The sequence below is a fragment of the Mytilus californianus genome, unplaced genomic scaffold, assembly GCF_021869535.1.
Source record: "Mytilus californianus isolate M0D057914Y unplaced genomic scaffold, xbMytCali1.0.p SCAF_7, whole genome shotgun sequence".
NCBI classification, from domain to species: domain Eukaryota; kingdom Metazoa; phylum Mollusca; class Bivalvia; order Mytilida; family Mytilidae; genus Mytilus; species Mytilus californianus.
This window is the reverse complement of record NW_026262723.1, coordinates 43,013,255-43,038,000: the sequence shown is the minus strand read 5'-3', so window position 1 is coordinate 43,038,000 and position 24,746 is coordinate 43,013,255. Positions and strand designations below refer to the sequence as shown.

The following is a 24,746-nucleotide window of genomic DNA, read 5'->3' as shown; positions in this document are numbered from 1 at the left end:
TTTTCTTTGGAATTCTTTATTTCTTATCAAATAACAAATAACTTCAACGATCAAGTTTGAAAACTGTAAATGCTTGGTTATATAATGCAAGACGTTAAATGCATCTTGTAATACATTAGGAACACATACATAATATTTTAATGAAATTGGCTGCTTCAATGAATAAATTATGCAAATTATGATAAGTCTCTTTTTTCATCAAAACAAACAACACATAAAAAAGGCACATATTGACACAACTTGGAACAACGTGCTGGCTATTTTAAAATCATGTATGTACTCACCGCTTGTGTAATTCTAAAAGACAGACAAATAAGCATAAAATTATCTATAATTATCTGTCTGTTATTTAAGGAATGACTGTAATATTGTTTATATCTATGAAGAAATAACCTTAAAAAATTGGTGCATACTGAATAACCCGCATATATTCTCTGTCTATTCGAAATAACCTAAAAAATGTGGTGCACACTTTTGAACTACCCGCGTAGCCCCACATTTTTTAGGTTATTTCGAATAGACAGAAAAATATTACAGTCATTCCTTATAATTTGATTCTAAATTTCATTTTCAAGGAGTAAATCATGAAAAAACGTTGATGACGTCACGGTCATACGACAAAATTATGTTTATGAGCTGATAGACAAAAAACTTTCAGCCAATCAGAAGACGAGTTACATCCAAAATTAAATTATTGAATAATACACAAAAGGATATGAAAAAGTATGTTGACATATAAATATCTATATACCAAGAAAACCCACCAATAACCAATAAGCATGGTAACAAAAAAATCATTAGGAAAAAACCCACACACCGTCCCAAAAAAATAAAAAAATCATACTTTTCCGAAAATCAATTGTCAACTGTTCGGAGGAAAGAAATATGATAATCGTACATTTGTATCTTCCTTGATTAAATCGTTTCTCATCTTAATTGAATAGTTACCATTTACCAAAATAAAATAATGAGACTTTAAGGTAACTTCATATACTTTATCGTCTGTCACTTAAAATGTGTCGGATACTATATACTCCTACTTTAAAGCATTTTAAATATTTTCGAAATATTATATCCAAAAGGTGTCGTTTACATTCCAATCCAACCCGGGTAGAAAAAATCTGAAAAATCTTTGCTGTATTGTTTTCTTAATCCAGATCCTTCTTTTGCTGGCCATTTGAAATACGTGACTTCTCCTCCTGTTAGCCACCCTATCCACCAGCTGAATGAACCGACTGTTGTTATGGTATGGTTACATAACGTTAAAGTAGCTACGATTATCTCCCTTTTCGGACTAGTTAAATATTCAACGTTAGTGTTGTTTGGCATGTTAGCTTTAGTCCATGGAATGTCTTGAGAAGATATAATAAATATTACATTCTTATATTTTGAATTGAAATATTGCACGGCCTTAGTTAAATATTCTGGTGTCGCTATATTATATCCAAATTTATGATTAACCATGTCTCCTCTGCGTACATGAACACCAACTAAAGTAACGTCCCTTGTTGATCCTATATTGAATCCTTTCACTGTTTGAACTATTTTACTTTTTGCTTCCTTAAGTAAATGGTCCCTAAATGTCAACTGTTTCTTTAATTGACTTCTAAAATCATAAAAATACTTCCAAGACTGAAGATATTGTCCGAGTCTTATATTTTGAGAATTGTTAAAGTTCAGCAGATTTTTATCATATGCGCAGTTCTGTCTTTCTCCTCGGGAAATAAATTTCTTGCAAATGTCTGTATTATTCCTGATATCAATGTCTTCGAGTTTGAAAACACGATTTAACTCCGAGTTGTTCGCAACAATTACCCGCATACCTTTAGACATTGCAGCACCAAAGTGTGCAGCCAATTGGAACATCATGTTTCCAAAGCCACCCATGAAGTTCGGACATAAAAAATGTGTATAATTTGTAGAATTGTTTCTAACTGCAATGATAGCAGGAGTCATAGTTGAAATTTTCATTCCTTTCGTAGTATAGGTAAATTTGGTTTGTTTCAGGAATGTTTTTGTTGTTGGTTCATTTCTTCCTTTAGTAGTAAAAGTAAATTTGGTTTGTTTCAGGAATGATTTTGTTGTTGATTCATTTCTAACTTTTTTAGATAAAGCTGGAATGGTTTTTCCTATGAAAATCATTGTCTGGTTATTTGTCGAGTTACTTTCATTTTTAAACGTGTGAATCTGATTATTGAAGACTTCGAAAAATTGGAATGTGTTTCCATCCTTTTGGAAAACGAAAAATATCAACACAAAGGCACAGGATAAACACGGGATTACAATACCTGAAACACAATGAATACAATTAACGTCACATGAATTAAACATAATAAATAAACAACTTTACCATATCACAATATGTGTATTTTACAATATCAATAACTGCAGAAAGGAACCTAGTAACTGAAGGGTAGTTATATTATTCTAGATAATGTATATGTTTGAAGAAATACCGCAGTACCAAAAACAACCCTTAGCAACCTATATCTATCAGTCGAATGAATCTGTACTTACATGTATATGAAGCAAAATTTATAAATAAAATTAAAAAACAAGAGGAAAAACATTAAGAAATTATAATACAATGGTATTTGTGTTCTTTAATTTATTCAGTAGTCTCCTTCTCAAAGTAATCTTACATCTTATATAATCCAGTTAACTTTATGATTATATCTAGTGATATCAGAGACAAGCATGTCAGCTTCATAAAAACTTTATGTGAATAGTTCATATTGTTCACCGATAACTGAATTGTATTAATTCAAGATAATTTGGAACTTTTTTTATCCGTTTTCCAATGCATTGGAAAATAATTGAAAAATTCTTTCCCTTGTTGGACCTCAATCTAGGTGTCTTATGTCAACGCATATATCCAATTTACTGTCGGTAATTTATCATGTATATCTAGACAAAATCTTTTTCAGTAAATTTCATTTTCTACTTCCCATACATATACTATCTTGTTCCCAAGTTATTCATTCGTATGAGGGTTGGGAGGATAGGGGCTGAAAATAAAAATTACATTATATAATATCTAAAATGTGGTTTAGCACTGCACATTAAGTGTGACTCTTATTGCAAATATGACAAGTTTTTGTCGAAAGGCAACAGCCACCTTAACTTTTATCTTGCATAAAAAGGTTATAATATACATGTTTTTTTCTTTATAGGATTTAACTTTTGTCAGTCCTTTTTTTAAAGCAATTATATTATTTACATCTGTGTCCCTTGGTCTCTGATGGATAGTGTTCTCATTGACAGTCATATCACATCACAACCCTTGGCCTGTGGTGGATAGTGTTCTCATTGACAATCATATCACATCACAACCCTTGGTCACTGGTGGATAGTGTTCTCATTGACAGTCATATCACATCACATCCATTGGTCTCTGATGGATAGTGTTCTCATTGACAGTCATATCACACCACAACCCTTGGTCATTGGTGGAAAGTGTTCTCATTGACAGTCATATCACATCACATCCCTTGGTCTTTGGTGGATAGTGTTCTCATTGACAGTCATATCACATCACAATCATCCTTATTTTTATATGAACTGGTATAAGACATTTGCGGAAACTGTCATACACCTACGATTAGGATTACAATTACACTTACAGGTAGCATTTAAATCTTGGGTCGTTTCAAAGTGTAAATATAAACCGTCGGTTCATAACAAAGACTAACTCCTATATGTTTTCCTATAGTTAAACAACGGGATTTCAAAGAAATATCGATAAAAAATGGCATCTTGGCAGCTTGAGGTGGAATCTGGACAACTCGGACCCAAAGGCAAATCGGACTAAGACAACTCGGGCCAATTTAAAGACAACTCGGACCACTTTTATAGACAGCTCGGACCAGTTTGAAAGACAACTCGGACCAGTTTGAAACACTTGTCAGACCAGCGGCTCTTCGTGGTTTTTACGTTTAATATGATTTTTGTTTGTGTTTGTCTATATTTTTTCTTCTCAGTTTATCCCAACTGACCATCTTAGCTTGCTGTGACAACTTGTCAGTTTGATGCATTTCAATAATTTCTGTTACTATAAATTGTTTTATGACGGCCTAACGAGATCAATTAGAAAAATAAAACAACAAATATCTTTCAATGCAATAAAAATATAAGCATATATATATTCGTCTTTACATATACGGGCACGTGTTGTAATAAGTGATCCTAGAAATCTTTCAAGATGGTGCCTTTTACCGTCAGGCACCAAGTGTTAATTTTCGACTATCGTTAGCGACAACTTGGTTCAATTTATATTGTCGTTTGTCAAATTATCCTTATTTATTAGAAGACTCAATTATTTAAACTTTACCGTTATAATTGGAAAACATATACCATGATTCGTCAAAATCAGTTGATTTTTTTTATCGTCATGGAGAAATGAACTCTATGTTTCTTTGTGGACTTTTGTTCGTATTCTCGTCGTTTTTCTTTTAACCATGGTGGATTTTTTTTTTTCGACTTATGGGTTCTAAATGCCCCTTTGCATCGTTTCCTCGTTTAAAAAAACGAAAAGTAACTTAAGCTGCATTAAACATATACATGCATTAAATTTAAATTAAATCAAGAATTTCAAAGTATAGACCCTCAAGAACTTCGTTTAAATATTCTTAAAGCACTCAGGTTGTCTTTTAACGTACACGGATGTCTGTGAACCCTATTTTAGATTTAATGCAAGTCATACCTTTTTTTAAACGAGGATTTTTTTTAGTAGTTATATGTTATCAAATAAAACTATATTACATCATTCTTGACTAAAATTCTCTTTGCTTGTAAAGATATTTGAATGCACACGAATATTAATTGGATCCGAATCTTAATCAAACACATGACACATCATTTATAACGAGGAATGAATTATAAGCTGCTATTTAAAAAAAATCGCCAACGCGATTTTTACTACATGTTTCATTAACGTCAAAAATAGTAGAAAAATACCGTTTACATTATTTGGCAAAATTCAAACGTTATTGTTAAAATAAAATCACACACTATTCAAGGCGGTTAGGGAGCATTTGCGGATACAAAAGTGTAATCGTATAAAAGTTGTACGACTTCCAATTACTATATACCGCCCGCTTTTGTAAAGCGAGTGGAACTATTAATACGTAAAAATGAATAAATGATAATTGTATTTCGTGCATTTATTTTATTTTCCCCCGTTATGGACGAATAACACAGATTAACCATGACAGCACTACCTGCCCTGATGCAGACTCCACCAGATGTAAGGTACACATTTCATTCGCCATCTGATTCTAACACTGGTAGTCCTAGCTTGACCACCGACAAACCAATCTTTTACAATCAGGGAAATATTTTAGGCAATGATGTATACTTTTGAATGGAGAAATGTGTTCACTTGTTTTGCAAGCAAACGATATTCCTTTTACATGTGAAACGTTACTTTAAATTGTAGCCGATGTTAATGGTCTCTTCAGACAGAGAACCGATCGGGATCATAAGCTTTGAATTCCCCGGGAAACAGAATTCTTCTTTTATGTTATGGTTACAATCGTACCCGTCTTATCATATGATTTCTGAAATAGTTGACATTAGTGTTTCGACTACCAAAGATGAAACACATACATGTATACCTATTTCAAACATATAACCGTCTTATCTATTGGCCTTCTTTCACTGGATGATTGGCAGAACTTACAAGGTGGGTGGCCAAAACTTCCGTTTGCAGTAGGGCTATCGACGGAAAGTTTGTGGCCGATAACGAGTCTTAGGATAGTATTTGCCAGGACACAGACATTGTCACTGCATTCACACTCGTTGTAATATTGAACGAAGACAGGAAATTTTATGTTGAGTGCGGATTTCTTTGGCATCAGCAATATATGTTGATAAGAAATATAGGACAAGAATTACCTTTCCCGACTGAGCTTTTTTTGCTAGGCGACAAAATATATCCGAACAGATATCCAGTATTGACACATTACATGAGACAAACCCCAGAATATGCAGAGGAAGTGTAGAAAATTAAATAGACATATTACACACTATAGAGTAGAGGTTGAACACGCATTCGGAGAATTAAAAAAACACACAAAGTTATGGGGACTTTGTGGCGATTCACATCTGTTGTGACCATAAGTTTCTGCATTTGTGACTCGTCGAAAAGACTTATTTACAAATATCATTTCATTTTACTATATATATATCTCAATTGGTTTATTTTCTTATTTTGAGAGGACCCCTTGTTTTTCATTAACTGTAATCGTAAGTCTAAGTGTAACCCTAGGTAAAGACCTAGTTTCCGCAAATGTCTATTACCCGATATGTTCAAAATACAACATATCTTTTGTAAACACTCAAGAGTTCCGACATAAATTTCGGATAGTTACCTTGAAAATTAAAACTAATAGAAAATCGCCCTATTCATGGTGATATAACTCAAGAAATATTGGTCTTTTCTATAAGTAACAACTGATCTGACAACGAATTATTGCGAACCCCCTTACGCCATTGTACCACGTTCAAATTAAACAAAATAATCCGCATAACATGGCAGACTTTTAATCGAGGAAACAAAGGATCGATGATAGTGTGCATATCTAACGTCTAGTTGCAAATACTTCATGCATATTGTAGACGAAAACGATTGAATGCAATGATATACACTAAATATGTACTGATAACGGGGAAAAAGATATGTTGGGTATGGTCACATGGTCTTAGAAATAGATATGTGCAAGACATTACTAGTATTACTATCTAAAACTATGTAGAAGAAAACGTACCTAAAAGTAAACAGAAAAAAATAGGTCATGAGGCCATTATAAGATAAACCCCTTCATATTGGGGCATGATTGCTCACTAAAGGTTCCTTAATCAACGTGTTCCCTGTTAAAGATCAATCGTTCTAATGTCCCATGGTTCCAGTTCAAACGTTTGGAATTTTTTTATTCTTGATATAACTGTAATTTTTTTTTAAATATGGTCATCTTTTTGTTGTTGCATAGATCATAGAATGACATTGTAATATTCAAAAACAATAAGTATATGCTTTTCTATAACTAAAATTGAGAATGGAAATAGGGAATATGTCAAAGAGACAACAACCCGACCAAAGAGTAGACAACAGCAGAAGGCCACCAATGGGTCTTCAATGCAGCGAGAAAATCCCGCACCCGGAGGTGGTCCTCAGCTGTTTCTAAGGTCTCATGATTCCAGTTCAAACGTTCGCCAAACGTTTACCTCGCTTACTATTAGTCGATAGAAATAAATCCTCTCAATGATCAAAATTAATGTTAATTTCGAGTTCTTGTACGTTACATGTATTCCATAAGATTATTTCTTAGTCTATATGTATATATTTAGTTCTAACTTTTTCCTATTTCACTGTTGTTATAACATTTTGTAAATAAATACTGAAATTCTTCGGTCTGTAAGAAATCAAACTTTAATCAAAAATTGTGTTGTAAAAACAATTTTCTGCATCGTTATAATTTACACCCTCAGTGGTGATTATTCGACCAGTAAACGTGCGATTGATTAACAGTTAAGTATATTAATGTTATCATTATTCAAATCTTTTAGTGATTATAATATGCTACCAATGAAAAATACTGTACAAAATCTTTATGATTGTAAGGACTATAGAAAATTATCTATTTGTGCTAAATGTAACATACTGTAAATATTAATTTACATCAAGATGTCGTTCAGTGAAATTGGATACCCTTATTTATCATGCTTTTCAATAACATATGGTCAAATCGCTGAAAGACGCCTTCCTAGATTATGGAAAACTATCATTTTGCACTGACAATAATATCTTGGTGTAAATTAGATACACCCAATCGGGAAAACGCCCTTATAGGTGTATCAAAAACACAATCTGCTCCCGGAATGGCACTTAAAATGACTGTGGTCGTTGTGTTGATCTTTGTAGTAGCATTAGGGACGACATCAAAAGTTCAATGTAGGATAAAAAACTTAATTCACATAGTTTTTTTCACTGACCCCCCCCCCCCCCTCTTAACTTAATTTGGGAAAAATTGATTGACCAATATGGATATATGTAAAATCGATTTTGGATAAACAAAACTTGCAGCAATTTTAACACCCCACCCCCAAACTATTTGATTTAAGTTTTTTATCCTACATTGATCTTTTGATGTCGTCCCTTAACGGTACCAATTGTTCTGCCCCAGATAAGCATTTCCACAGTAAATGTCTCTACAGTGATGCTCGAAGCTAAAATATGGTGCATTGGGTCATTAACGATTGAAATATCATACCTTAGTCAATTTTTATAAACATCGAAGAATCACCCATACCCTCCACATATTTGTCGTCTTTGCAGTAGATCTATTTACACCTTAGTAATTATTAATTGTCTTGGGACAAGAATTGTTCTTTCTCTCAAAAGTCATAACAAACGTTATTACAAAAGTCAAGCATATATTTAATGAAGTACATAACATTTGTCATGTGACAGACTTAATTAGTTGCACTTTGTCCTAGGACAGACTTAAGTTGCACTTTGTCGTAGGACAGACTTAAGTTGCACGTTGACGTAGGACTGATTTATGTTGTACTTTGTCGTAGGACAGACTTAAGTTGCACTTTGTCGTAGGACAGACTTAAGTTGCACGTTGTCGTAGGACAGATTTATGTTGTACTTTGTCGTAGGACAGACTTAAGTTGCACGTTGTCGTAGGACAGATTTATGTTGCACTTTGTCGTAGGACAGATTTATGTTGTACTTTGTCGTAGGACAGACTTAAGTTGCACTTTGTCGTAGGACAGACTTAAGTTGCACGTTGACGTAGGAATGATTTATGTTGTACTTTGTCGTAGGACAGACTTAAGTTGCACGTTTTCGTTGGACAGATTTATGTTGTACTTTGTCTAGGACAGACTAAAGCTGCACTTTGTCGTAGGACATATTTATGTTGCACTTTGTCGTAGGACAGATTTATGTTGCACTTTGTAGTAGGACAGACTTATGTTGCACTTTGTCGTAGGACAGACTTATGTTGTACTTTGTCGTAGGACAGATTTATGTTTCACTTTGTCGTACGATAGACTTAAGTTGCACGTTGACGTAGGACTGATTTATGTTGTACTTTGTCGTAGGACAGACTTAAGTTGCACGTTGACGTAGGACTGATTTATGTTGTACTTTGTCGTAGGACAGACTTAAGTTGCACGTTGTTGTAGGACAGATTTATGTTGTACTTTGTCGTAAGACAGACTAAAGTTGTACTTTGTCGTAGGACAGACTTAAGTTGCACGTTGACGTAGGACTAATTTATGTTGTACTTTGTCGTAGGACAGACTTAAGTTGCACTTTGTCGTAGGACAGATTTAAGTTGCACGTTGACGTAGGACTGATTTATGTTGTATTTTGTCGTAGGACAGACTTAAGTTGCACTTTGTCGTAGGACAGATTTATGTTATACTTTGTCGTAGGACAGACTTAAGTTGTACTTTGTCGTAGGACAGACTTAAGTTGTACTTTGATGTAGGACAGACTTAAGTTGCACTTTGTCGTAGAACAGACTTAAGTTGCACGTTATCATAGGATAGATTTATGTTGTACTTTGTCGTAGGACAGAATAAGTTGCACTTTGTCAAGGACAGACTTAAGTTGCACTTTGTCGTAGAACATATTTATGTTGCACTTTGTCGTAGGACAGATTTGTGTTGCACTTTGTCGTAGGACAGACTTATGTTGCACTTTGTCGTAGGACAGACTTATGTTGTACTTTGACGTAGGACAGACTCATGTTTCACTTTGTCGTACTAGGACAGACTTAATGTACAAGTTGTCGTAGATTAGATTTATGTTGCACTTTGTCGTAGGACAGACTTAAGTTGTACTTTGTCGTAGGACAGACTTAAGTTGTACTTTGATGTAGGACAGACTAAAGTTGCACTTTGTCGTAGGACAGACTTAAGTTGCACATTGACGTAGGACTGATTTATGTTGTACTTTGTCGTAGGACAGACTTAAGTTGCACGTTTTCGTTGGACAGATTTATGTTGTACTTTGTCTAGGACAGACTAAAGCTGCACTTTGTCGTAGGACATATTTATGTTGCACTTTGACGTAGGACAGACTCATGTTTCACTTTGTCGTACTAGGACAGACTTAATGTACACGTTGTCGTAGAACAGATTTATGTTGCACTTTGTCGTAGGACAGACTTAAGTTGTACTTTGTCGTAGGACAGACTTAAGTTGCACGTTGTCGTTGGACAGATTTATGTTGTACTCTGTCTAGGAGACTAAAGCTGCACTTTGTCGTAGGACAGACTTATGTTGTACTTTGACGTAGGACAGACTCATGTTTCACTTTGTCGTACTAGGACAGACTTAATGTACACGTTGTCGTAGAACAGATTTATGTTGCACTTTGTCGTAGGACAGACTTAAGTTGTACTTTGTCGTAGGACAGACTTAAGTTGTACTTTGATGTATGACAGACTAAAGTTGCACTTTGTCGTAGGACAGACTTAAGTTGCACGTTATCGTAGGATAGATTTATGTTGTACTTTGTCGTAGGACAGATTAAGTTGCACTTTGTCTAGGACAGACTTAAGTTGCACTTTGTCGTAGGACATATTTATGTTGCACTTTGTCGTAGGACAGATTTGTGTTGCACTTTGTCGTAGGACAGACTTATGTTGCACTTTGTCGTAGGACAGATTTATGTTGCACTTTGTCGTAGGACAGATTTGTGTTGCACTTTGTCGTAGGACAGACTTATGTTGCACTTTGTCGTAGGACAGATTTATGTTGTACTTTGTCGTAGGACAGATTTATGTTGCACTTTGTTGTAGGACAGACTTAAGTTGCACTTTGTCGTAGGACAGATTTATGTTGCACTTTTTCGTAGGACAGATTTATGTTGCACTTTGTCGTAGGACAGATTTATTCTGCACTTTGTCGTAGGACAGATTTATGTTGCACTTTGTCGTAGCACAGACTTATGTTGCACTTTTGGTAAGAAAGACCTATTTGCACTTTTCCTCGGACAGCTTCGAGTCCAAGATTAAGGCATATTTTGTAGCATAGTAACGGTTACCGAAGTTTTTTTTATTCAAAATAGGTATCAAAGTTTTAAATATATCTTAACGGTCGATCTCTTTTGGTTGCATTTTATTATTTGGTTGCTGTCTCATTAAAGTTTACTACATATCTCCACCATCGAGAGGTGTAAATTATTTAAGAGACTTCAAGTTCTTTTGCGCGTCACTTATCAGAAGTCCTGAATTGTTACGCTTGAACATTATATGTAGAAATCGTCCAAAATATACAAACGGGAGCCTGTTTAATTATTGATGGTGTCTTCAGATAAGGATATTTCATAAGACTATCATGAACATATCTTAGTCGCAAATGAACAATGTAATTGGAATCATCAAACATATTTCAGCTTAGAATAAGTCTCAGACTTTGTCCTAGTTAGACAACAATTAAGGGTACTTAAGTTTGTCCTAACGTTATTTTTTTTGGTTGTTACATTCGAACGTTTTATACTGCAAACTAAAGCCCTTCATTCAAGAGATATCATTACCACGGTACTTTACTGTACAAAGTCATTCTCTTGCTCGTATCATAGACGTGTCATAATAGTATGCACCCATTTATTTGTATAGTAATAAAACAGTTGAACTTCTTCGTATCTATATGAAAGATGCTGCACGAGGTTCATTTCTGAAGCCTGCAGTGTGCGATAATCAGTTCTAAAAATGATGATTCACAAAAAAACTTAAGACTAATTATTGAACGTAAGTCAAAAACAAATCTGTATGCTTACGATGAACTTAACTTGTAAGAATTTTGTGACATGACTCGACATGTTGGGGTCTTGTGATAGTCCTAACGTTTTATGTTTCGTAACATTCGAAAAAGTATAATGAAAAAGACGTGAATTTGTGAATATTCCCCCGACTTCACCCAAGAGAGGTTGTATCTCGGTATTAGTTGGTATTCTGGAGCTCATATTCATGGGATATCCAAACGATCATAAAACTATAAATTCTAAAAAGTAGAGCTAATAAATAAATAAAACTTATTTACAATCAATGTTTTGTTAAAATGAATCTTTTATGGTTGGATATGTGTATTAGTATTAGTCATATAATATAATAAAATATTAGAAGTCGTTTGTTGTAGTTTAATACGATTGGGAAAATCTATGTTTAAACAGATATCGAGGCTCGTGTTTGCAAGTTGTACACATGCATATAATGCATATATATGCACTATAATCAATTCTCCCATATGTTCCTTTCTTGATCAATGCTAACAACTGTTTATTACATTTATTTGACATTAAAATTGAGTGTTCAATTGATTGTTTGTTGATTAAGGGCATACAATACAGTCAGAGGGAAGGCAATGACGTTCTTGATAACGTAAAATGTTAATTTTGACTGTGACATATCGGGAAAAGATGCATTTTTTCGACTGATTTTAATCTCTAGCTTGAAAGCGAGTACATTGACCCCTCCTTTTTAAAATTACATTTGGTTTGATTATGTATGAAAATTATTTGTACCAATTTTTAAGAAAAAAATATCTGGGAAAAGATGCCTTTTTCCGACTGATTTTAATCTCTAGCTTGAAAGCGAGTATATTGACCCCTCCTTTTTAAAATTACATTTGGTTTGATTATGTATGAAAATTATTTGTACCAATTTTTAAGAAAAAAATCACCGATGATTTTTTTCAATTTACTAGTAGATAAATATACAATATAATAATAACTTTATTAAGCATAAATTACACTCATAAGAGAGTCAAAGGCATGGTAACAATTAAAAATGCCGTTTTTTCTGATATCAAAAAAGTTTGATAAAAAATTAATTATTTCCAAAGAACTGTTACACAAATTTAGAGCATACAAAATTAATGTTTTTACAAAAATCCGCTTCTGTTTATCCTTTGAAATAAAAAAAGATAGGTTTGTCTATCTAAAGAATAGAAATGTCCAAGAAACCGAAATTTTGAGAAACTGTCTAATATTATCTCTAATATTAGCATATGAAGGTGTATTTTTATTACATATTTGAATTGACTGGGTAAATATATATTGTATGCAAATTTTCGTAAAAAAAACACCAACTGATAAAAACTGTATTGTATGTCCTTAACGGCCAGTAGACAAATTCATATTGAAATACACGAAAATACATTCAACGGACAATGCATATTTAAAAACAAGAATGTGTCCATTGTACACGGATGCCCCACTCGCACTATCATTTTCTATGTTCAGTGGACCGTGGTCAAAGCTCTAATTTGGCATTAAAATTAGAAAGATCATATTATAGGTAACATGTGTACTAAGTTTCAAGTTGATTGGACTTCAACTTCATCAAAAACTACCTTAACCAAAACTTTAACCTGAAGCGGGACAGACGGACGAACGGACGAACGAACGGACGCACAGACCAGAAAACATAATGTCCCTACTACTATCGTAGGTAGGGCATAGAAATTGTAAGGGTTCGGCAGAACCCTGTGTCTCGCCTAAGATTGCTGCTGTCGGTGTAAAAGTGTAATGTTGACTTCAAAAGTGAGTTCATTTATCAGTAAAATACAGAATGTTGAAAAAGATTCAAACTTTCTCTTTAGATGCTATCTTGAAGATTAGCTTCTGTCCAAGTTTCATAACAATCCATGAAGGTTAACAAACTTATCATGTCAGTAAATGATAACTGTATAAAAAGTCCATCAATCAGAAAAATACTGAAAATGAAAATATATTTTCAAAAGTGTGCTTCAGACATTTCTTGTGTATAATTTGGAGTTTAGTATGACGTCCATTATCACTGAACTAGTATACATATTTATTTAGGGGCCAGCTGAAGGACGCCTCCGGGTGCGGGAGTTTCTCGCTGCATTAATGAGGACCCATTGGTGGCGTTCGGCTGTTGTCTGCTCTGTGGTCGGGTTGTTGTCTCTTTGACACATTCCCCATTTCCATTCTCAATTTTATTAGCTCTTAATCATAAAAAAAATCATAAAATTCAATGAAGGTTTGACAAAGTATTTGATGTGTAACAAACTGTAACCCCAGTATTTATCTATTTGTTAAATGTTAAAAAAACTAAGTCCATTTATCGGTAAAAAAAACAGGAAAATGTTAATAAATATTTTCAAAAATTTTGCTCTGGATACTTATTTTGATCATAAACAAGCTTCTGTCCAAATTTCATCAAATTCCATGAAGGTTTAATAAAGTTATTGATGACTGAAAAAATTTAACCTCAGACTGAATCTGAATGTTAGGTGTGAAAACAGTTAAGTCCATTTATCAGTAAAATACGGAAAAAAATTTGTTCTGGATACTGTAAGTTGGTCATAAACAAGCTTCTGTCCAAATTTCATCAAATTCCATGAAGGTTTAACAAAGTTAATGATGACTAACAAACTTTAATCTTAGACTGAATACGGATGTTAACTGTTAAAAAACACTAAGTCCAATTATCAGTAATATACGGAAAAATGAAAATAAATATTTTCAAAATTTTGCTCTGGATACTGTATTTTGGTCATAAACAAGCTTCTGCCCAAATTTCATCTAATTCCATGTAGGTTTCCATGTATTATTGATGTCCAAAAATACTTTAACCACAGACTGAACCTAAATGTTGACGCCACCGACGCCGCCGCCGACGACGGAATCTAAGATCGTTCTGTCTTGCTTTCGCGAAAGGCTCGACAAAAATGATGTTTACAGTATTAAAATTCTTATTTTCATACAATTTATAGTCAAATAACACCTTTAGGCATGAAAAGGCTGAGAATTCCATAATTAATGTGTTACATATACCGAAACAATTTTAAAGGAAAACATTTCTAACCATCCTGATACTAGTCTATCTTAAGACATGGGTTTTGGTGTCATAACGTTACGATTAATTTTAGGATTTAGCTGAACTCGGCTTAAGACACTTTCAAAAACATCACTTTAATACGACTTAAATATTTCTTAATATCATCCTAGAACATGTACATGCATGTCTTACATAATGTAGTACTTTCGTTAATCAGAGTCTTGGTCCCTTGGTTATCCCCACGTGGTTAATCTGCTAATGTTACACTGAAATAAATTTTGAAAGCTTTCAAATTAAAATGCTTTCTTTAAAAAAAATAATAAAATAAAAAGAAAAGAAATTAATGTGTAGTCCGATGTGTGCGATATTACTTACACTTTCTTCTCTCCATTATCCAATCTAGTTTGATCCATTTTACGTCTGTGTCATCCTTATCATATATAACGTCAATTTACCTGAAAAATGTCAAAAATGTTTTTTTTTTTTCATTAAAAAGATAATTCAGTAGGATTACCCTTTATAACAATGACCACATAAATATTATGACATGTGTGTATATAGTGTAAAGTTAATAAAGGAGTGTAGTGTTACGTCCTTTTAATTCAATCATCAGCTATATTGGTGTACCTCTATTCACCAGGAAATCTATTTAATTTTCGATCACATTTCGGGTTACATGTACGTAACTTTTAATCAATCAAACTATGGAAGAAATATATTTTCAATAATAATTATTATAATACGTCCATGATCACACCCACCACTGCAGTTTACGTGTACTTTCGAAATTTATTTTTTTGAAGTTTGAATAAATTTTAATACCTTAGTTAATCATAAGTTCCTACATGCAAAGTATTTGAATAATTTAGAACAATTGTGATTTATTTACTTTATCTGTTTATCTTGACGATTAAACTGTTATTGTTGAAACGGTAAATTTCTAGTATTATATGTTTTAAATATTAATATTACGGGACGTATATAACCTGTATTGCCATCTAAACGAAAATTGTCAAATACGGGCCATTGCACCCTTTTCAATTTACATTATATAAATAAAAAAAAAATCTTTGAAAGGATCATGAATCCATGTATAATACCACATCTCATTATTTTTATATACAAAAGCAAAAGACACAAAATATCTCGAAAACATATGAATATTTGGTATCTTAAATTTGGTTAGCTCTACCTTTTACTTATAAAACTAAGGTAATTATAATACACAATGAAGAACAAATTCATACTAAGCTTAAGAATTATATATTATAAAAGGTTACGTTTTAGTAGCATGGGTGGTATTTGTGTACCTTGCAAAACATTGTCTCTCATCCAGTCTATTTTTAGCCAGCTCTTTTTCAAGTCATATTTTTTTATTCCTTTGAATTAAACTGCCATATACTTCCTTGACCTATATATATATATATGAGGTAAATAAGAACTTACCTTAAAATGTAACGTGTATTTAAACGGGAAATTGTAAACACAACATTTCCTTCACATTGTTGTAAATTTCATTTTGTATTCGTGTACGAGTCGTGTGTAAAATTAGCGTCGTTTTACAATACATTGTACACCCATAAGATTTTAACGGATATTAAACAGTACCTGTTTAAAACATTTTGATTTACAAACTTTAAATGGACAGCTTTATGGTTCAATAATTTTTAACGAAATAAAATCACTTGTTTATATGTCCACATTTTTATTCAATCATTTCTGACTAGTTTTCAAGGTCACGCATCATGTATAATATTTAAATGCTAATTTGTCGTCCCATTATTCAACAAAGCTTGCGTTTTTTCTATTACATAAATTTGACTTGACATAATGGGTTAAAGTTAATGGTCTTTCGAGTTCTTTAAGCAATAATTATATCAATAGTATTTAAAAGGAATAATTTAGAATGTTAACACTATAAATTTAATTGTTCGAACTTAATATATATGATTACAACTTCAGTATATCTATACAACTATACAACTACATTCTATTGCATTTCGACTCGTTGAATAAAATTATTATGGTTAATTCGTTTTTGCGCAAATGAATAATAAATAAGGTCCTTGTTATTTGAAAAGAGAGTTATTTAGATCGTAGAGGTTTAATTTGTTCATTCATATTATTTGTCATGGAATAAAGAGGTCACGTAGCTACAGTAAACGAGAGGCTTAATTTCAAACCTTTTTAAACAGAATATTATTTTATCATATATACTGAAGACAATAATTATATTTTTGTACATAAATCAGGCCATTAGTTTTCTCGTTTGAATTGTTTTACATTTGTTATTTCGGGGCCTTTTATAGCTGACTATGCCGTATGGGTTTTACTCATTGTTGAAGGCCGTAAAGTGACCTATAGTTTGGTCTCTTGTGAATAGTTGTCTCATTGGCAATCATACCACATCTTCTTATTTGTATATTTACTCTCTCTCTCTCTCTCTCTCTCTCTCTCTCTCTCTCTCTGAACAAAAAATAATAAAAAAAACTGCCTTCTCTAATTCTTTTTCATTTGTTTCGAATCAGAATTTTACGGTGCTCCGTGCCCTACAGCATTTACAAGTCAATATTTTTTCCGTATACATGCGCTTTTACGCAATATTTTAATGTAAAATCTTTACCTTTTGTTGCAAAAATTCGCCTCAGAGGAACAAATAACAAACAAACAAATCTACAATGTAAATATAAAATTAATACGAACTTTAGATTGAGATCGTTCCCTGCGGATGCATGGTGTTTTTTTTTCTGATTACATCGTACTATTTATACCTACATAAAGCATTAGATTTAACATCCCCATTCCGACCGGACAATGTTTACATATTTACATACTCCGCGCAGCCAAACGGAAGAAAATATGTTGCTATATGAGAAGTTAAAGTGACTATTTTTTTTTATAGCCCATTCAACACTTGGGGTTGATTTTATCTATTTTTTTTGTTTGTAATCGATATCTAAGTTTAAATTAAAACATTGAGAATTATACAATATGTTGATAACAGGTTAAAGTATGTGTGCATGAGACATTGATTGCACGATAGTCCAGTAAAAACAAAGAAAGGCAGGATATATATATAAATTATTCGGAAGGATATCGGATACACTTTAACCAAATGAAGATAACTTCAAGTTAAATGAAAATTTTAACACACATTTGAAGTCGTTTAAACAATGAAAACGGTAATTGTTTATGTAAATGAAAGTAAATATGAACATATTATTTGTATAATTATGTAAGAGAATGAAAATCCCTTTCTTCACGATAAAGTGCGAGTGTTAGGGAGTACTTATCACGAATAAAGGGATTTTCATATATATATATATATATATAAGTGCCAATAAATAGCAGCACATGACATACAAATCTATGGGAGTGTGGATTAATCAGTACAGAGATTAATTCAATTACACAAATAAAATTATAGATTGCCTAACAATGTAATTTTAACACACTATTTAGTATGTAAATATAAGAATGTTTATAATATTTACAAAATGATGAAAATAAACGCAATATTTCGCTAGACTAACTAGCTTTATCAAGCGTGCATCTATCCAGGTGAAATCGGATGTAGATGATAAGAAACTTTTGCAGCTCAATGTATATGTTGCACTTGAATTTAGCTGCCTTGAAAATAATACATAATTTGGATGAAGTTCAAGATTTCTATAAAATTGGTAGTTGAAGTTAGCAACGTCCATTGGCCAATATTACAGGATAAAAAGGACGATGCTGTGTACTAAATTATTCTTTATCTTTCCTGTATCTTTTCCCATCTTTTTCGTTAAGACCATCAGGTTCTAAAGTGTGGAGTTGGTGGATCCAAAAATTTTCTCTTCTCCTTCTCGCCGTGGTGTCCCACTCGGTGTTTACTTCTATGATTTGGAAAGTAACATTATCAAAAGAATGTTTCGTTGAACGAAGATGTCTTGTGAGAGGACAGTTTTTGTTGGTTTTGTACCATGAACGATGGTTGTTGAGCCGAATATTAAATTTGTCCATTGTTTCTCCCACATACTGAATGCCACAAGTGTCACATGTTAATATATAAATTGAGTTCTCCGTTTTACAGTTGGAATTTGAGTAGATGGTATAATTTTGTTTAGTAACGGAGCTGATGAAAGCAGTTCATAGAAGTCAACACCGAGTGGGACACCACGGCGAGAAGGAGAAGAGAAAATTTTTACCAACTCCACACTTTAGAACCTGATGGTCTTAACGAAAAAGATGAGAAAAGATACAGGAAAGATAAAGAATAATTTAGTACACAGCATCGTCCTTTTTATCCTGTAATATTGGCCAATGGACGTTGCTAACTTCAACTACCAATTTTGTAGAAATCTTGAACTTCATCCAAATTATGTATTATTTTCAAGGCAGCTAAATTCAAGTGCAACATATACATTGAGCTGCAAAAGTTTCTTATCATCTACATCCGATTTCACCTGGATAGATGCACGCTTGATAAAGCTAGTTAGTCTAGCGAAATATTGCGTTTATTTTCATCATTTTGTAAATATTATAAACATTCTTATATTTACATACTAAATAGTGTGTTAAAATTACATTGTTAGGCAATCTATATATATATATATAGAAGTCTATTACTAGAGGCTCTAAAGATCCTGTGTCGCTCACCTTGGTCTATGTGCATATTCAACAAAGGACACTCTCCAACATTGAAGACAAGAATAGAATTCATAAGAAAAATCTCTGTTTTGTTGATCTTGTATTGCTGATCATTTAGTCTGTTTAGTTTCTCTCTATCTTCTTTAGTTTTTGCTCAAAACTCAAAAGAGGGTAAAAAAAATCCTTATTTAAGGGGCTGGACAATCATTCCTATAAAGAGTGACAGCCTGCTACCTTTATCAGCAAAATGTGACTTGTTAGTAGATCGGACGATTTCCTCTATATTGTCTTAATTGTAGATCTTGTCTTGCTGATCATTTTTGCCTATTTAAGTTTCTATCTATCTATTATAATTTTAAAGAAATAAGGCAAAAACGCAAAATATTGTAAAAATCATCAGCAAAGGGCAATAACTCTCATATGGAGTAGGCTGACGATTTCGACAATAGAACGTATTTGTAGAACTTGTCTTGCTGATCATTTTTGCAATTAAATGTTTCTCTGCATATTTTATAGTTTTCAAGATAATAGGCAAAAATGAAAACAAAATGGTAAAATTTGTCATTTAAGGGTCATGTCGGCCATGTTGGTTGGCAGGCGGGGTCATCAGACAATCGAACTAGATAAGATAACTAAAGGATGATTGTGGCCAAGTTTGGTTAAATTTGTCTCAGTAGTTTCAGAGGAAAAGATTTTTGTAAAAGATTAAAAAAATTGTAAAGAATTGATCTAAAGGACAATAACTCCTTATGGGGTCAATTGACAATTTTGGTCATGTTTGACTTATTTGTAGATCTTACTTTACTGAACAATTTTGCTGTTTACATTTTATCTCTATCTATTATAATATTCAAGATAATAACCAAAACTGCAAAATTTCCTTAAAATGACCAATTCAGGGGCAACAACCCAACAACGGATTTTGCTCTCAATGCTTTAGTTTCAGAGATATAAGCCTAAAACTGCATTTTACCCCCATGTTCTATTTTTAGCCATGGCGGCCATCTTGAATGATGGACGGGGTCATCGGATACATTTTTAAATTTAGATACCCTAAGGATGATTTAGGCCAAGTTTGGTTTAATTTTGCCCAGTAGTTTCAGAGAAGATTTTTGTAATAGATTACAAATATTTACGAATAATTGTAAAAAAAAATGACTTTGAAGGGCAATAACTCTTTATGGGATCAATTGACAATTTTGGATATTTGACTTATTTGCAGATCTTACTTTGTTGAACAATTTTGCTGTTTACAGTTTGCTGTTTACAAAATGGTAAAATTTGTCATTTAAGGGTCATGTCGGCCATGTTGGTTGGCAGGCGGGGTCATCAGACAATCGAACTAGATAAGATAACTAAAGGATGATTGTGGCCAAGTTTGGTTAAATTTGTCTCAGTAGTTTCAGAGGAAAAGATTTTTGTAAAAGATTAAAAAAATTGTAAAGAATTGATCTAAAGGACAATAACTCCTTATGGGGTCAATTGACAATTTTGGTCATGTTTGACTTATTTGTAGATCTTACTTTACTGAACAATTTTGCTGTTTACATTTTATCTCTATCTATTATAATATTCAAGATAATAACCAAAACTGCAAAATTTCCTTAAAATGACCAATTCAGGGGCAACAACCCAACAACGGATTTTGCTCTCAATGCTTTAGTTTCAGAGATATAAGCCTAAAACTGCATTTTACCCCCATGTTCTATTTTTAGCCATGGCGGCCATCTTGAATGATGGACGGGGTCATCGGATACATTTTTAAATTTAGATACCCTAAGGATGATTTAGGCCAAGTTTGGTTTAATTTTGCACAGTAGTTTCAGAGAAAATTTATGTAATAGAGTACAAATATTTACGAATAATTGTAAAAAAAAATGACTTTGAAGGGCAATAACTCTTTATGGGATCAATTGACAATTTTGGATATTTGACTTATTTGCAGATCTTACTTTGTTGAACAATTTTGCTGTTTACTGTTTACCTCTATCTATTATAATATTCAAGATAATAACCAAAAACTGCAAAATTTCCTTAAAATGATCAATTCAGGGGCAGCAACCCAACAACGGGTTGTCTGATGTGTCTGAAAATTTCGGGGCAGATAGATCTTGACCGGCTGAACATTTTTAGCCAATGTCAGATTTGCTCTAAATGCTTTAGTTTCAGAGATAGCTAAAAACTGCATTTTACCCCCATGTTCTATTTTAAGCCATGGTGACCATTTTGGATGATGGGCGTGGTCGTCGGATACATTTTTAAAACTAAATACCCTAAGAATGATTAAGGCCAAGTTTGGTTTTATTTGGCCCAGTCGTTTCAGAGGAGAAGATTTTTTTTTTTAAATTAACGGACGACGACGGACGACGACAACGACGGACGACGACGACGACGGACGACGGACGACGGACGATGACGACGGACGACGGACGACGAACGCCGGACGCCAAGTGATGAGAAAAGCTCACTTGGCCCTATTGGGCAAGGTGAGCTAAAAAGGAAATTTAATATGTACCGGATCGTCTAGAATAGACGTTACTGCGCAGATAAGGAAACAATTATATAAGTCTAAAGATTTGCACAATGGTAATAACATGACTAATACAAGTTGCTTTCTTTAAAAAAAGAAATGCAATCGTAAACCCAAATGCTTGTTTGGCATTAGATATAAGATAATTGTTTAAAAAAAAAGATTTATTGTTTTATATCATTTTTGTTATATAAGAATTAGAAACTGACAGTGACTGTTTACGTAAAGTAAATACTGTTCAATGTGGGGTGAAATATTCTTGTTAAAGGAATATTTTTTTCTCTCCTCTCTCCCGAAAGACATCATGTTAAGTCACTCACTTGATGTTCCATTCTAAGATGCTGGTTTTTGTTTTAAAATTAGAGTTAGTTTTTAGGCTAAAGTTCAAATGCAAATATGAAGAAATTTAATCAATTAATGATTATATGTGTTTAAGAAATGCAATACGTGAACCTGTAAAATAGCCGTTTTTATTGGAATTTGAGATATGTTCATGGTTATTTGAACAATGGCTTGATATTGATCATTATTAAGATCCTTACACCTGCTCTGCAAGGTTTTTTTATGCTTAGGGTAGCAAGCATTGGCAATTTTAAGTTCTGTGCTTTGTGTATGCTCTTAGAAGTCTTAGATGGCAAACCACTTTTTTTTTAAAAACAAACACTTTTAAAACCTTTAACTCGCTTTGAAGATATTTTCCGGATGTCCCTTTTTATTGATGTTTTTCCTCATTTTTGTTGAGCCTGCGATTTACAGCAAAAGTAGGCGAGACACTGGGTTCCGCGGAACCCTTACGATTTTTTTTTATCTGTACACGATTTTTTCATTAAATATTAAAGGGTGTCTTTTACATGGTAAAATTACACTACTGTCTTATGGTATGTACATGTATGTAAATTATTTTAAACCAGGTGTATTCATAAGCACATGTCCCAAGTCCGAAGCATGTTGTTTAGTGGTTGTCGTTTTTTGGTGCAGTTCATATTTGCTTTTTGTTTCTGGTTTGAAGTTAAATTAGATCTGTTTGTTTTTTCCTGTTTAAATTGTTTTATAACAGTGTTTTGGGGGCCCTCGGTAGGATGCTGTCCAATGTTAGCCAAGCTTTTGTGTTGAAGGCTGAATTATAACCTATAATTGCGAATTCTGACTACACTGTGTTTTGATGGAGAGTTGTCTTCCTACCACATTTAAACCTGTAAAATAGCCGTTTTTATTAGAATTTGAGATATGTTCATGGTTATTTGAACAATGGCTTGATATTGATCATTATAAAGATCCTTACACCTGCTCTGCAAGGTTTTTTTATGCTTAGGCTAGCAAGCATTGGCAATTTTAAGTTATGTGCTTTGTGTATGCTCTTAAAAGTTTTAGATGGCAAACCACTTTTTTTTAAAAACAAACACTTTTAAAACCTTTAACTCGCTTTGAAGATATTTTCCGGATGTCCCTTTTTATTGATGTTTTTCCTCATTTTTGTTAAGCCTGCGATTTACAGCAAAAGTAGGCGAGACACTGGGTTCCGCGGAACACTTACGATTTTTTTTTATCTGTACACGATTTTTTCATTAAATATTAAAGGGGGTCTTTTACATGGTAAAATTACACTACTGTCTTATGGTATGTACATGTATGTAAATTCTTTTAAACCAGGTGTATTCATAAGCACATGTCCCAAGTCCGAAGCATGTTGTTTAGTGGTTGTCTTTTTTTGGTGCAGTTCATATTTGCTTTTTGTTTCTGGTTTGAAGTATAATTAGATCTGTTTGTTTTTTCCTGTTTAAATTGTTTTATAACAGTGTTTTGGGGCCCTCGGTAGGATGCTGTTCAATGTTAGCCAAGCTTTTGTGTTGAAGGCTGAATTATAACCTATAGTTGCGAATTCTGACTACACTGTGTTTTGATGGAGAGTTGTCTTCCTACCACATTTAAAAAGATATTCCCTGACATTTGACAAATCCATTAGAATAATCGAGATATTGAAATTGAACTGAAGTTGCCTAGAAGGTTTCTTACATTGACCCGGCTATCCTTTTTCTCTCTTGCTGGATAGTTTTATACTGGTCATTTGGGGGCACTGTGTAGCCTACTGATCAGTCATGAGATGGCTAAAAATCTTCTTACACTATTTTACATTTTCGTACTTAATATATTAAAACCGAAAATTCATCATCTGATCTTCTTTATGAAATAATAATTATTTATTTTTATTTTGACGAACATTTTGAAGAGCATTAATTACTACAGGCCGAACATATAGTTAGATAATCTGTTCCCTGACCAAGATAACTATAAATAGAAATTAAATTTTCTTATCTCTGCCTGCATCTGTCATCACTCGGTGTCTATTAATTAATAGACATTTGATAAGGAAATAACGTTGCAATATTTAAACAAAGAAAATTGCAATTTTAAAGAAAATAAAAACTATTCAAGGACGTATATCAATTTAGATTATATACGTCCTTGGTCTATCCTAGACGTAAAATTTCAATAAAGTGCAAGAAAGACTTCATTTAATTTCAGTATTGTCCTTTAGTTAGTCCCACAAGGTTGAGGTATGAAAATTATGAAATAGCCTGCTACGTACATTATGTACATTTTCCCGACTCGGAATCTTAAGTGAAATGCTAGTAATACTTCTTTTATAGATTTTAGTTTTAACAAATCTCGTTTCGAATATCAATCGCATTGTTTACGTGAAATCTTATCTCATATCTAAACACAGCTGGTTTCAACGTTTGACTCTAATTAGAATA

At 33.0% G+C, this 24,746-nt stretch overlaps 1 protein-coding gene and 1 long non-coding RNA gene across 7 annotated transcripts in view; one reads left to right on the top strand and one right to left on the bottom strand.

Moving 5' to 3' along the window:
- The window catches only part of LOC127709433 (galactoside alpha-(1,2)-fucosyltransferase 2-like), a 37,667-nt gene continuing 12,921 nt past the window's right edge, over positions 1-24,746 (bottom strand). The window contains exons 2-4 of one of the 6 annotated variants that reach the window (XM_052214970.1): positions 17,452-17,501; positions 15,204-15,283; positions 1-2,288 (exon numbers count right to left, since the gene is read on the bottom strand). In XM_052214970.1, coding sequence (XP_052070930.1) covers positions 1,090-2,288; positions 15,204-15,219 — 1,215 coding nt within the window. In that variant the 5' untranslated portion in view covers positions 15,220-15,283; positions 17,452-17,501 and the 3' untranslated portion in view covers positions 1-1,089. Of the gene's footprint in view, positions 2,289-15,203; positions 15,284-16,274; positions 16,555-17,451; positions 17,504-17,531; positions 17,556-17,603; positions 17,668-24,746 lie in introns of those variants that run through there. The other 5 variants (XM_052214971.1, XM_052214972.1, XM_052214974.1 and 2 more) reach the window with 5 other exon arrangements.
- LOC127709436 (uncharacterized) overlaps positions 23,578-24,746 on the top strand; it is a 7,796-nt gene continuing 6,627 nt past the window's right edge. The window contains exon 1 of the long non-coding RNA XR_007985654.1: positions 23,578-24,746. This exon is cut by the window's right edge and continues 422 nt beyond it. This is a non-coding gene — a long non-coding RNA (uncharacterized LOC127709436).